At 46.5% G+C, this 12,039-nt stretch overlaps 1 protein-coding gene across 2 annotated transcripts in view; it reads right to left on the minus strand.

Annotated features, from left to right (window-relative positions):
• Positions 1-12,039, minus strand: part of CCDC34 (coiled-coil domain containing 34) — a 381,735-nt gene that overhangs the window by 23,887 nt on the left and 345,809 nt on the right. For both annotated transcript variants that reach the window (XM_085643633.1, XM_085643634.1), the window contains exon 6: positions 7,338-7,479. In XM_085643633.1, the coding sequence (XP_085499759.1) occupies positions 7,338-7,479 (142 nt within the window). The remainder of the gene's footprint in view (positions 1-7,337; positions 7,480-12,039) is intronic.

Raw genomic sequence — 12,039 nt, forward strand, 5'->3', positions numbered from 1 at the left:
CAGATCAAATGGGGGCCCATACGTTCAACAGAGTAGGGCATTCCTCACGGATTGACTATATTCTGCTGAACTATCGTTTGTGGGCTCACCTGGTGGATATGGTGGTCCTGCCGTCTACTGACAGTGACCACAACCCTCTGTCTCTGTCCTTGTCCCCTCTGTGGATGGGATGTTCCCTACCCCCAATCCCCCATGTGTGGAGAACAACACATGAAGTGTGTCCCTCTAATTGTGGTAGGCGCCTGAAATGGAAGAATATTGTTGGTAATGAGGGAAAGATCTTGGAGGTAAAATCCATAATGGCTAATATCGTACCTCGTTTAGATTCCCCCACTATCAGTGCGCAGGAGGTATCCACGCTGTTTGCCCAAACCACGAATGCACTAGACGAACTGTTCTTAGTCCATAATGCGGGAAGAAGGGATAACAAAAGAGGCGCCACGAAGGGCAATGCTGGGTGGTTTTCACCCGCTTGTCGCGATGCCAAAAGGGAATTAATAAAGGCAGTGAAATCCAAGAATGGAGCCCTGTTAAGTGTTGCAAGGGGCAACTACAGGAGGGTTATACTTAAGGCAAAGGTAGAATGGGAGAACCAGTTTTGGTACGACTTGAAAGTCGCAAGCCTAAGGAAGGACCCGAAGGGTTTCTGGGACCTATTAAGAGCTAGGGATAAACCCGTGGATACAATGATAACATGTAACATACCGGAGGGTGCGTGGTTTGACCATTTTTCCCAGCTCTATACAATGGTCCCGGGTAAGGGGGCAAGTTTGCCTGAACAGCATCCCTTAGTGTCCTGCGAGTTTAATGATGAGCTCCTGTTCACAGCCAAGGAAGTGGTAGGGGCGATTAAATGTCTTGTCCCCAATAAAGCAGCAGGCCCGGATGGCATACCAGGGGACCTGCTACGCATTAATCCGGAGGAGTGGGGAAAATTTATCGCTGCCCTACTGAATGCTAGTTTTGATGGGGCAATTTTCCCGGTCTCATGGAAGGGTGCTGAGGTCGTCCCTATTTTTAAAAAAGGGAGCCGGAACGACCCAGCCAATTACCGCCCCATAAGCCTTTTAGACTCTTCACAGAAGGTGGCGGGAAAAGTGGTCTTGGGCAGGGTACTGCAGTGGGTTGAGGAAAAGGGTATTCTTTCTGACTTCCAGGCCAGTTTTAGATCGGGTATGGGGACGATAGAGCAATCTTTCCGGCTCATGATGCTGTATTGGAAAGTGGTTGTACTGGGCAAAGGCAGTCTGTATCTCGCTTTCATAGACTTGCGGACTGCCTTTGACCTGGTCCCACGCAGCCAACTCTGGAGTGTGCTCGATGAACAGGGTATTCCACCATATTTACTAAGCATGCTGATAAAACTGCATGCTGAAAATTTTGCACAGATCAGGTGGGGTAATCAGGGGCAAAAAACAGCACGAATACCTGTAAATAGAGGGGTACGCTAGGGATGTGTTTTAGCCCCCACTCTGTTTTCATTGTATGTCAATGGAGTGGTGGAGCACCTGCTGCAACATCCTGCAGACGCACCTTCCCTGGCTGGCCGAAGAATACCTACCCTCCTATTTGCAGATGATGCCCTCCTGATCTCTAAAACCCCGATAGGCCTGCAGAGTCTTCTAACTAGCTTTAAATCCTTTTGTGATGCAAGGCGGTTAGTTATTAATACAGGGAAAACCAAGTACCTGGTCCTCAACCCCCCGAAAAAGATAGCCAAACCACCGACCTTAGATTCTGTTTCCCTCGAGAGGGTTACGGAGTTCGATTACCTCGGTATTCGTCTCTGCGACTCTATGAGCTGGAAATGTCACCACCAAAAGATGCTGCTGACCCACAAGAGGGTGGTGGGCGCCCTTCTTAAAGAACAACGTGCCTCAACCCTCAAACCCATTGCGCCTATACTAGATATCTACAGGGCAAGGGGTGTTAGTGCAGCACTATATGGGGCCGAACTTTGGGGGGTACATAATGTGGATCAGTTATCCCGCTCAGAAAGTAAATTTCATAAAGATCTAATGGGGCTCCCTCATAGTACCCCAACCCTTCCACTGCTTTTAGATATGGGTACCCGGTCAATTAGTGACCAGGCTAGGCTCCGTCCTCTTCTTTTATGGGCGCGAATCTGGAGAGTTCCAGAAATGTCTTGCTACGCGGATGGCTTAACTGATATGTTGGGGTTGCCAGGCTGGCCTAAGATCTATTGGTTGAGGGAAGTCAAGCGTCTTCTCGTCAATCTTGGCCTTGGCGACGCTTGGAATAATAGAACTGCCCCCCGAAGTCTGTCCTGAAGAAGATATATTGGGAGATGGGTAGCTGATGGCAGAAGTAGTAATGCCAATTTGTGCAGGACCACTTTGGATTTCCTTTTGGTAAAGGACGTGTCTTTCTGCGAACCATACTTGGATGTTATTACAAACCGCAGGGACAGGGCTCTATATTTCCAATTCAGGGTAGGTCTACTTCCCGTTGGGGAACTGACCTCTAGGTGGAAGGCTCCGGCCCAAACAATTTCTTCCTGCCCATTCTTTGAAAATAGGACAGAGTCAGTTCCCCATCTGTTGTTCGAATGCCCGGCTTATGTAGACCCCCGCAGTAGATGGTTAAAGCCACTCTGTAGAGAACTTGGAATTAGACATCACAAGGAGGCACTACGTATACTGAAAAATGATCCACGGCCCCTCTTTCCTTATGGCTTAGCAAAGTTCCTAGGATGGGCTTGGCGTATTAGATCAACTAGGCTTTTGTATCTTGTTTAATCTGTATTTTTAACTGCTTTTACTTAATTTATTGGTGCCACTTGTAGTATGAAATGTATGTTTATTTTTCTATGTATTGGCTCCTTTTATTGTTTTATTGTGCATTAGTCTATGTACTGCTTTTTAAGATATCCATTATATCGAAATAAAGCCAATTGATTGATTGATTGAGGATGATCCACCTTGAAAAAGTATTTTCTGTACTGCCTATGACACTGCCTTCCTTCGCTCTAGAGAACCCTCAAAACAGCTGATCATCCACCAGATGGTCTTTGATGAAATCCATGTAAAAGCTCAAGGCTCACTTGGGGTTTAGCCGATGGAGTCGCTCCTCTTTCAAGTGGTGAGGTGGAGCAAAGCATGTTGGGGAGCTGATGGATTACCCAACATGAAAAGTAGCCTCGACTTTAAGCAGTAAGGCCATCCTTGTCCTCAACACCAGTTTATCCGGTGGAGAAGTTGTGTAAGGCAGCTGCACCAAGAGAGCTTGCAGCTCAATCACGTGATAAGCTGAAGTTATTGACACTGTCGTACACCCCAAAAGGGATGAAACTGTTGAGATGGTTGCCTAGGAGGAGCAGAAAGACCCGAAAATGTGCCATAGCCTGACTCTCTTTGAAGTGTTACAGAGCAGAATCAGTCTTCCTGCCAAACAGGCGAGACCATGCCCAAAGGCAAATCTATGAGTGACACCTTCATGTCTCCAGAGAAGCCTGTGGATCTCATACATGCGTGGTGCTGAAGTAACTGCTCTGTCCAAGTAGTGTTCAATCCGGATTGTGTGATGTATTAGGCCGCATCCTGACCATCCTGGATGGTTTGATCTACAGAGGTGAGAAAAATTTCCGAGCATGCTTGCAAAATCCCACTGACCATGTCCCAGAGAGCATCTGAATATCGTTCTAATAAACAGCTGGCATTGACCGGCCACAGGGGTAGATTGACATATGCAACAGCTGTTTTCTGATGCCTTAATTCTCTTCAACTCTGACTGGGGAGAGGAGGGGTCATTTCAAATGAAGTGGGGTTTACCCAGCTGGTTGAAGCATGGACCACCAAACTTTCTGGCGTGGGGTGTTGAATTAAGAAATCACGGGTTACCTGGTGCCTGTCTGTCTCCTCCGTATACCTGCCTGTTCTCCGGTGGGCAAGAACAAGGCTCAGCACTGGTATCCAGTAATTTGTCAGTCATTGCCTGATTGTAAGGCGTGGGAGGTTGAGTATCAGCGTAGAGGGTAGCCTTCTTGTGATGAGGGCTTGGGTAATGGTTTTCCCGGTGCTGTTTGGTAGGCATTTTAAGATCTTTTTAAGCATTTTCAGGGTGTAAAATCAGACCATGGTCATTTAGTGGAAATGTCAAGATTATGGGTCAATAATGTTCCTGAGGTTTTATGCTCATGTGCTGGGTGGGTACAGGTCAGAGCACTGCAGACCGCCAGGCGGAGTCCTACAGAATGCAATCTTTTCCGAATGTCATCACTTCAGTCTTGTCCATGTTCAGCTTGACTCAGTTTCACTTCATACAGGTGGCCCCTTCAGACATGCACAAGTTGAAGTTGCTGCTTGTGATGGGTGTTTTCTCCGAGAGAAACAGTATGAGTAGTGTTTCCAATCCACTGGCCTCCTATAAGTCCATGTAAAGGTTGCCATCATCATAGTTTAGGGGTTTGTTATCTCCATCAACGCGGTCATTATCTACAAAGGCAAGTTGACTTTGGCCAGAGTCAGAACTGAAAAGTTGTTGGAACACTGGATGGCAGTTCTGTGGTGAGGGCATTTTTCTATCAGAATCAGACTGTTCCGGACCAGGAAAGTAGCTGCAGACTCCGGACAGTACCTCTGTTAGACAGAAATTAGTTTCTGCCGATTATAAGTACAGAATTCTCCTCTGGAGCATGAAGGGACCGGTGTGGACTTTGGTGCCAGAGAGGAAGTCGGCACGAAAGTCAATATGGAAACAGACATTGGTTCAGGAGGCACATATAGAGGATATATAAAGGAAGTAAGTAGAGTGCCACAAATACACAACATGACCTTTCAATGCCTCAATCTGGCCCAGGAAACTCAAGATGCATTAGCTGCGGAATCGGCCCCTCAGTGGGAGACTGGGAGCAAGACCGAAAGGCACCCTGATGTCTTTGTGACTTCTCTGGCAGAGAGTTGCCACACTGGAATGAATCTGGCTTAGCCTTCTTGTGCTTCCGCTTTGATTGTGCTCTGTTGGCAGACTTGGACTGCAACAAGGATCTGTTGCAGACACGACCTGAGAGCGGGAGCAGGACTGCACCCTGAACTTGAAGGGGATTGATTTCTTATGCTGTTCGGAGACATGTGGCTTCACTTCACGATTCCGGATCGCTTTTAGATTTATGAGGGCATACTCTTCACATAACCTGGAGTTGTGCCCCAAACCCAAACACCAGACACATACCTAATACGGGTCTGTCACAGACATTTTCTTGCGACAGTCCCGAGAAGGCTTAAACCTTTAATTTTTTTAGAGGATGTATTCATTTGCACACAGGTTTTGACAAACTGTACAAAATAAAACTCGTCAACAAACGAGGAAAAAGTGGATGAATGCCAGGGGAAGCTCCTCCGCTAAGGCAGAGGAGTGTCACCCCACTGCTCTCAGAGCAGGAAAAATAAAATTATAATAACCTCGTTCTTCTCATTTTATTTTTCACTACGAGGCTAGGTTAGGGTGGGGGACTAGGGATTACAGGGGGACGAGTGGTGGGCAGACTCCAAGTCTGCATGACTGTTTGGCCGGCTGTCTTGGGCAGGCCAAACAGTCATGCGCACTTTGCATGTCCCCCACCAGGCTATAATACACAGCCTGGTAGGGAACATACACAGGTTCCCATTGCCTGGGAGCGCCGAACCACAGCGCTCAGACCAATCACAACACTGCACTGCAGCATTTTGATTGGCTTAGGGGAGCCTGTGTGCTTTTGGGACCGAAGCTGAGGAGAAGGCAGCCGTGAGAAGGGCCCGAAGCTGAGAAGAGACGGCAGCCATGAAAAGGTGACGGTGAGTTTTTTTTGCCCGCTCACCACCCCCATTCCCTGCCAGCCGCCACTGGTGTATGCTCCAGATCCTCAAATGAAGGCGCAGAAAGAAAGAAAAATATGTTGGCAAACAGAAGTGGTGCTTCTGAAGGGTTCCTTTTGTCACTTATGGGGCAGAACAAAGTCAATACGGAGCAGCAATGCTGTTTTAAATCTTCCGTCTGGCGTCCGAGGTTAGTAGTATCCAACAGAAAAGCATAGCAAGAACAAAAGAATTAGAGTAAGAAAAACAATGATAGTTTACCAAGATGAACCACTGATGCATGGTAAAACTACGAGTTTTAGACATTACTGGTTGCAAATTACATTCAGGCTGCTTTCGTTAGTACACAACTCTCTGAAGTGCATACATTAAGTGCCGCGTTCATTAGCAAAATGTTAGTCCCTCTGATGCCCAACAGGGAACTTGTCCATAGAGTTGCTGGGACAGAACAACTGCCCATCCGTAAATCTGAAGTATATTTTAGAAGACAATGGCCTTCAATATACGATGGCAATTATTTACCAAGATTTCCCACTAAGCAGAACTAAGAAAGCAGTCTGAGAGCACAATACAGAAAGGGAAGCCACAAGGCCATGGAGGCTGACTTTCCATAAAGCAACAGTTGCCTAGTTACTTATTAAGGGGGGGGGGCTTAGGAAGGCCCACTAGAGACAACGCAGGATGAGTACGCTGTAGAGGTGCCACGTTGTTGTGTACAGGGGGGCCGGAACGTAGTTCTACATCCACAGCCAGGGGCACAACGCCCATTGGACTCAAAGGGCTGCAGCCCCCCCCCCCCCACGCCCCCCGTCGTGTTTGGCTGCCCGGGATGAGACAGCTTCCCAGACATACACTGTACACACCGCCGCACCCGAGTACTTCACAGGTCTTTAAAAGACCTTTTGCTTGTTAATGAGGCTCCACTCTGACTTTTGCTTGAAGAATCAGCCCCCCCCCCCCCGAAATATTTTCTTAGCCCCCCCACCCCCCGAAATTTGACTCTAGTTGCGCCTCTGTCCACAGCAGTCCCAACCTCCGACCCGCCTGCACTCTACTCTGCGAGTACGGAACAAGGAGGGTTCCCATTGTACCCACGGGTACCGACGTCTGGTACCGGTTGGCACTTCATGTAATAAGGCATTCTAAATTTACAAGTATATATAATGGGTGTTTGACCTCCATTCCACACGACAGTCCTAGCTCAGCTGCACAAATGTCTTTCTTGTGGGCGTCATTTTGTAGCATACAAAAATAGTAGGCAAGTATGGGTCTGGAAAAACGTGAGCAGACAGACGTTCATTCATTTTAGTGGTGCATCGTAAACGGACTTTTACCTCTTAAACCACGGTGATCAGCTGGGACTGTCGCTGGTGCGGGGTTATTGCATCATGGCAGCCACCCATCAATATTCAAGCCACCATTTGATACCGACAATGAGAACGTGCATACAGTCGACGCGGCGTGCTTGCATAACGCAACAGACATGACGAAAACATAACATTCAACCACGCTGTGAGTACTGACCTGTAAGCTTTCCGTTTGCGTATCCGTAGCTATTTAAAACTGGGCGGGGCTTACTTTTGGCGTTCTCCAGCCACTCCTCAAAAGTCAGCTTGGATTTCTCTTTTTTCTGATTTTGTTCTGCTAGTCGTTTCTCCTCTTCTTCCTATAATTGTAAGTGGACAAATCAGTCTGCTGTCAGAACCAGCCGCACATTTCAGGAATAAATGTACAATCCGACTGTAAACGTTTGTCAGAGCACTCTATCAGTATTTTCACTCGGCGCGCGCACATTCATCACTGAATGGCAGCCTCTTTAAATGTCATTGACTGGCCAGAGGAGACACCGTAGCACATTGTGTATTCACTAATGGATTGCAAACAGGCGACGGGAGCCTGCTTTCCATCAGCTTGCACGTCTAAAAACAGCCTGTCACTTCAGTATGAAACATTTTGATGCACTCTGCAACAGCTAGACGTGACCCCGACACACCACAGACATATCAAAAATGTAAACCAGCATAAATATTTAAAGCTGTACACATTATAAAAGCATCTTTTCTGCTCTGGCCTGGCTCCTGCCCAGGGTTTCCTCGGGACTGAATTACCACAGAACATCTGGCACATGTACCCATAAATCTGCTGGAGTCTACAGACAGAAAGTGAACAACTGCTTTCTCGTTCTCTCGCTCGCCCTCTTTCTTTCACAGGTGGTTTGGGAGCGTGCGGTAAATTAAGCCAGGAAGAAATGGAGTTTGGAAACTGTGGCTGTAATATGCTGCCCTGGGAACCTCCTGCTCGCGCATGGCCCTCTGTGTGCCTGGCCCTTCCATGCCTGCTCCCTCTGTCATGTGAGCAGCAGTGATTTCAGTCAGTGACAGACCACGATGACATGACAGCGTCGAGTACTAGTGAGGACTGGGCACAGGGACAGCAAGATGAAGGCAAATCGAATAGCAATGAAGGCAACAGGTGTCTTGCTACATCATCATGTTCCCATCCCACCGGGTTTCAACTGGGAGTGTTTCCGGGAGGAACACAAAGCGAGGAGGGTAGAGCACTGGCACTACCAGGACTGAATCAAAGATCATGGCTTGCAGAAAGAAGCCTTTTGGCTGCAAGGAGGGACTAGGTAGATGTGCATGTGAAAGTATGCCTAAAAACAATGCATGCCTGTGGGTCGCCCACCTGTCCCTGGGGGTCCACCTCAGAGAAGGCATTTTATCCTAGCAACTTACTTCTGGTGCACGCCTAGTGATCGCTTCCCAGCCCTCCTGAGGTAAATATGCTGATCTTCTCACGTTACTAGATGGGTCCAGCGCAAGTTTCTCCTCTGTCGCTCCTCGGCGCACTGTTTAGACCTTGTCAATCAGGCACACTCAATGTGAAATGCATTGGCTCTGCCCTTACTCCGCCCACACTTGCTCCCACTACAAGAAATGGTGTAGTGAACTAATTCACGACCAAACAGTGCCTCACAGACCAGTCACACATCACATCAGAACGATTCCCACATATGGCGTGGTGAAATGCAACGCTCCCCCAAGCAAGCACTCCACCAAGGCGTAGCTTGCTACTCATCCGCTAATGCACTTCGAACGCTTCATCAGCAGGAAGAATCACTATACAATGTGCAGGCCCAGCAAGAAGGGAAGAAGAGAATAAGTTGTTGAACGTGCAAGGACCGAGGGGCTTCGGACACAGAAGAGGGCTGAGATGAGAGCAATGGGATAAGAGAAGGATGCAGGCTTATTACAAAGGTCAGTGGGCTAAACTTAAATGGAGAACATGAGATTTAATTATCAGCCAAGTAGGATTTTAAAAGAAACATGGGCTTTCAGGAACAATATTCTGCATCCCTTTGGAATTAATTGATTGAATTAAAACTACGGGTTAGCTATATTGAGTTCTTCATGGCATTTAGCCAGTAATCAGGTCAAAATGTCACCTAGCAAACCTACTTTACATAATTATTTGCAATGAGTCCCTTTGCTGTAGGCATCATCGGAAACACAGGCACACTCACATTAGACGAAGTGCAGTCGCCCGCAGGAAAACACAAGACCGGTCACAAGACAACATTTAGTTGGTACACTCACAATTACACTAGGAAATCCAAACAAACACAAACAAACACAGGCTGGTGTTAGCTGTTCAGCAATCCAATGGAAAACAGAAACGAAAATCAACGGAGAGAGAAAACTGGCATCTAAAAGGAATCAATGACGAAGAGAATGGAGAAGTGGAATAATTTTTGGGATATGCCAATGGTAGAAAATAGAATAAGACTGGAGAGAACAGAAAAAGGAAAAGGTCAAGTAGAGTGGGAAGTATTGAGCTGGTAACAGAAAGGAAAGGGCTACAAGGGAGAAGCAAGTTTAATTTCTCTGAAAGATGGCCACAGTCATGCTACTTACCACAAGCCCTAGAACCTTGCTATGCACGACGCTGTGCATGGGTTGGGTATTAATGACAATACACACCACAGGGAGAGAGAGGAACATCTCTGTGCCACCCACAGCCCTCATGCCAAGATTAACTCCACTGAGCCTAAAAAAGTTAACCGGCCAGTGCAATGAGATAATGCAGCGATTCACTGCCACTATATACACATGCCTGAGCCCAGGTACCCGAGCACCATAACAAACCATCTGGCTTCACCCGCACTAATGCGACACGCCGCCCGGCCCCCCTTGATGCTTTACATCCGTAGTCTATACTTCCACCACATGATCAGGACCTCATGTGAGCGAGAAAGCACAAAATCCACATTTTAGAGGAGATACTTGATGAAGGATTGGAAGGCGACTGTTGCAACAAAATATGGGAGGCAAATACTTAGAACATCTCTTTCAGAATAATGTAACTAAGTTGAGGGAGTGTAAGGTGCAAACAACCATGTGCAGCGGTAAGGCCAGAACGATGGGTGGTGAAGCCATCTATGCCCAGGGGAACCTGGGCTGGGCAACTGCATCCTGCCCGACTACTGAAGCATTCTCTTGGCTGCTTGCACCTCGCTGCCCACACCAGAAGTATACTTCACAAGCCATAGTAATCGCGGGAATATTCAGGAAGAAGAGAACAGATTTCGTCGTAAAATCTTGGGTGTACCCATTTCCTCCTCAAGTATGCCTGTCACTGCGAACTTAACCTGCCATATATCGAAGATTTTATTAAGGCTCGCCCTGCATTATTTTGGCTTAGAGTTTGGAGAAATCCTGCGGCCCAACTCACTAGGGAGATTATATCAGATTGTTTAAAATGTGAAAGGGGGATGGAAATACCCTGGCTGGCTGTTGTTCATAATAGTTTAACTAGTGTGAACCATGAATATTTAATTTTAAACCCCTTAGACCTTGGTACCAGTAGTAAGAAATCTCTCCAAACGGCCCTTTACGCATCTTATAGGAAAGCCAGACTTGATATAGAGATTAAGAAAACGTCCGTCGCTAGATATATGCGTATTGAGAATATTTTGTACGCACCATCTAGCTATCTTTTAAAACCTATCGGTGGTTGGGAAAGGGGCTTACTCTTTCGGCTGTGGACTGATACTATGAAATTTATTCTCTCCTTTCCTGCGGGGTATACTTCTAAGCTCGACTATTTGCCATGTCCTTGCAACAGCCAACACAAACAATCTATGCTGCACTTTTTATTTTTCTGTAGTTACTATTTAATATTTTCCAAAAGGTTTTTGATACCATATTTTAAGGCTTCACCTGTGCCTGACTACAAGGCAGCATATGGGAAGGTTATTGCTTTGGTAGATGGTGAGCTAACCTTTCGGGTTGGTTCCTTCTTGAAAGCGGAAGTGCAGACTCGTAACTCTATGTGCCCCTGCTGAACCATGCTTATTTCATCTTGTTCTTAACCTCAAGTTTTTATTTTTGGTATATGAATATTCTGATGAATTTCTTTTTTAAATCTTTTTGTGTATTGCACTACTGTAGGACCAGTTTTAATTGGATTTTTTTTTTTAATGCCACCTTTGCCGCTGAATTAATGTTATTGCACATGTTGTGGTCTGTCTGTACTTTTATGGATATGTATTTGTATCCGAATAAAGATACTATTGATTGATTGACTTCACAAACCATTCCAAGTCGCATAATGGGGGGAGAACACAGTGTTCCTGGAGCAGACCACACTGATCTTCTCACTCCTCCAGTTGCGCTTCCTGTCTACATGGGGAATCTGAGCACAGGACACAATGGCAGTTTGTGATCTCTTCCCTAGGGCCTTCAGCTTGCATGCATGTTGCACTGTGATGGCAAACAACACGAGGAGGCAAGCTAAAGCCCTCCAGCCAGAACCACGTTTTGTATCAGAAGCTACATAACACATGTAGCCTGCGGCAGCAGGAAGTGGAAGTGGATCACTAATGAGGTCTACTCTATAGCCACTTGGCCATCATTTCCTTGTGCTGCTACAAGCATCACTATCATCTACAAAAAAACAGTCCTTTAAATGTAAAGAGTACTGCACTGGGAGTAAGTTCATTTTTACCACTGCACCACTTCAACAATCAACTCTGACTGATGTTAAAGCGCCTCTACGCTAATGCGTAACAAGCACTGGCAAATAATACAATAGATATGGCATTGATTACCAGCCTTTTGTCTTGGTGTTTGTTTTGTCATGTTTTTCCGAAACTTTGTGTGTCGGGGAAGCTGTTAGCTCTCATCAATCTAAACCTAAAAAAAAAAACATTTGTTGAAAGCTA

Source organism: Triturus cristatus, chromosome 3_1 (genome assembly GCF_964204655.1).
Source record: "Triturus cristatus chromosome 3_1, aTriCri1.1, whole genome shotgun sequence".
Taxonomy (NCBI): domain Eukaryota; kingdom Metazoa; phylum Chordata; class Amphibia; order Caudata; family Salamandridae; genus Triturus; species Triturus cristatus.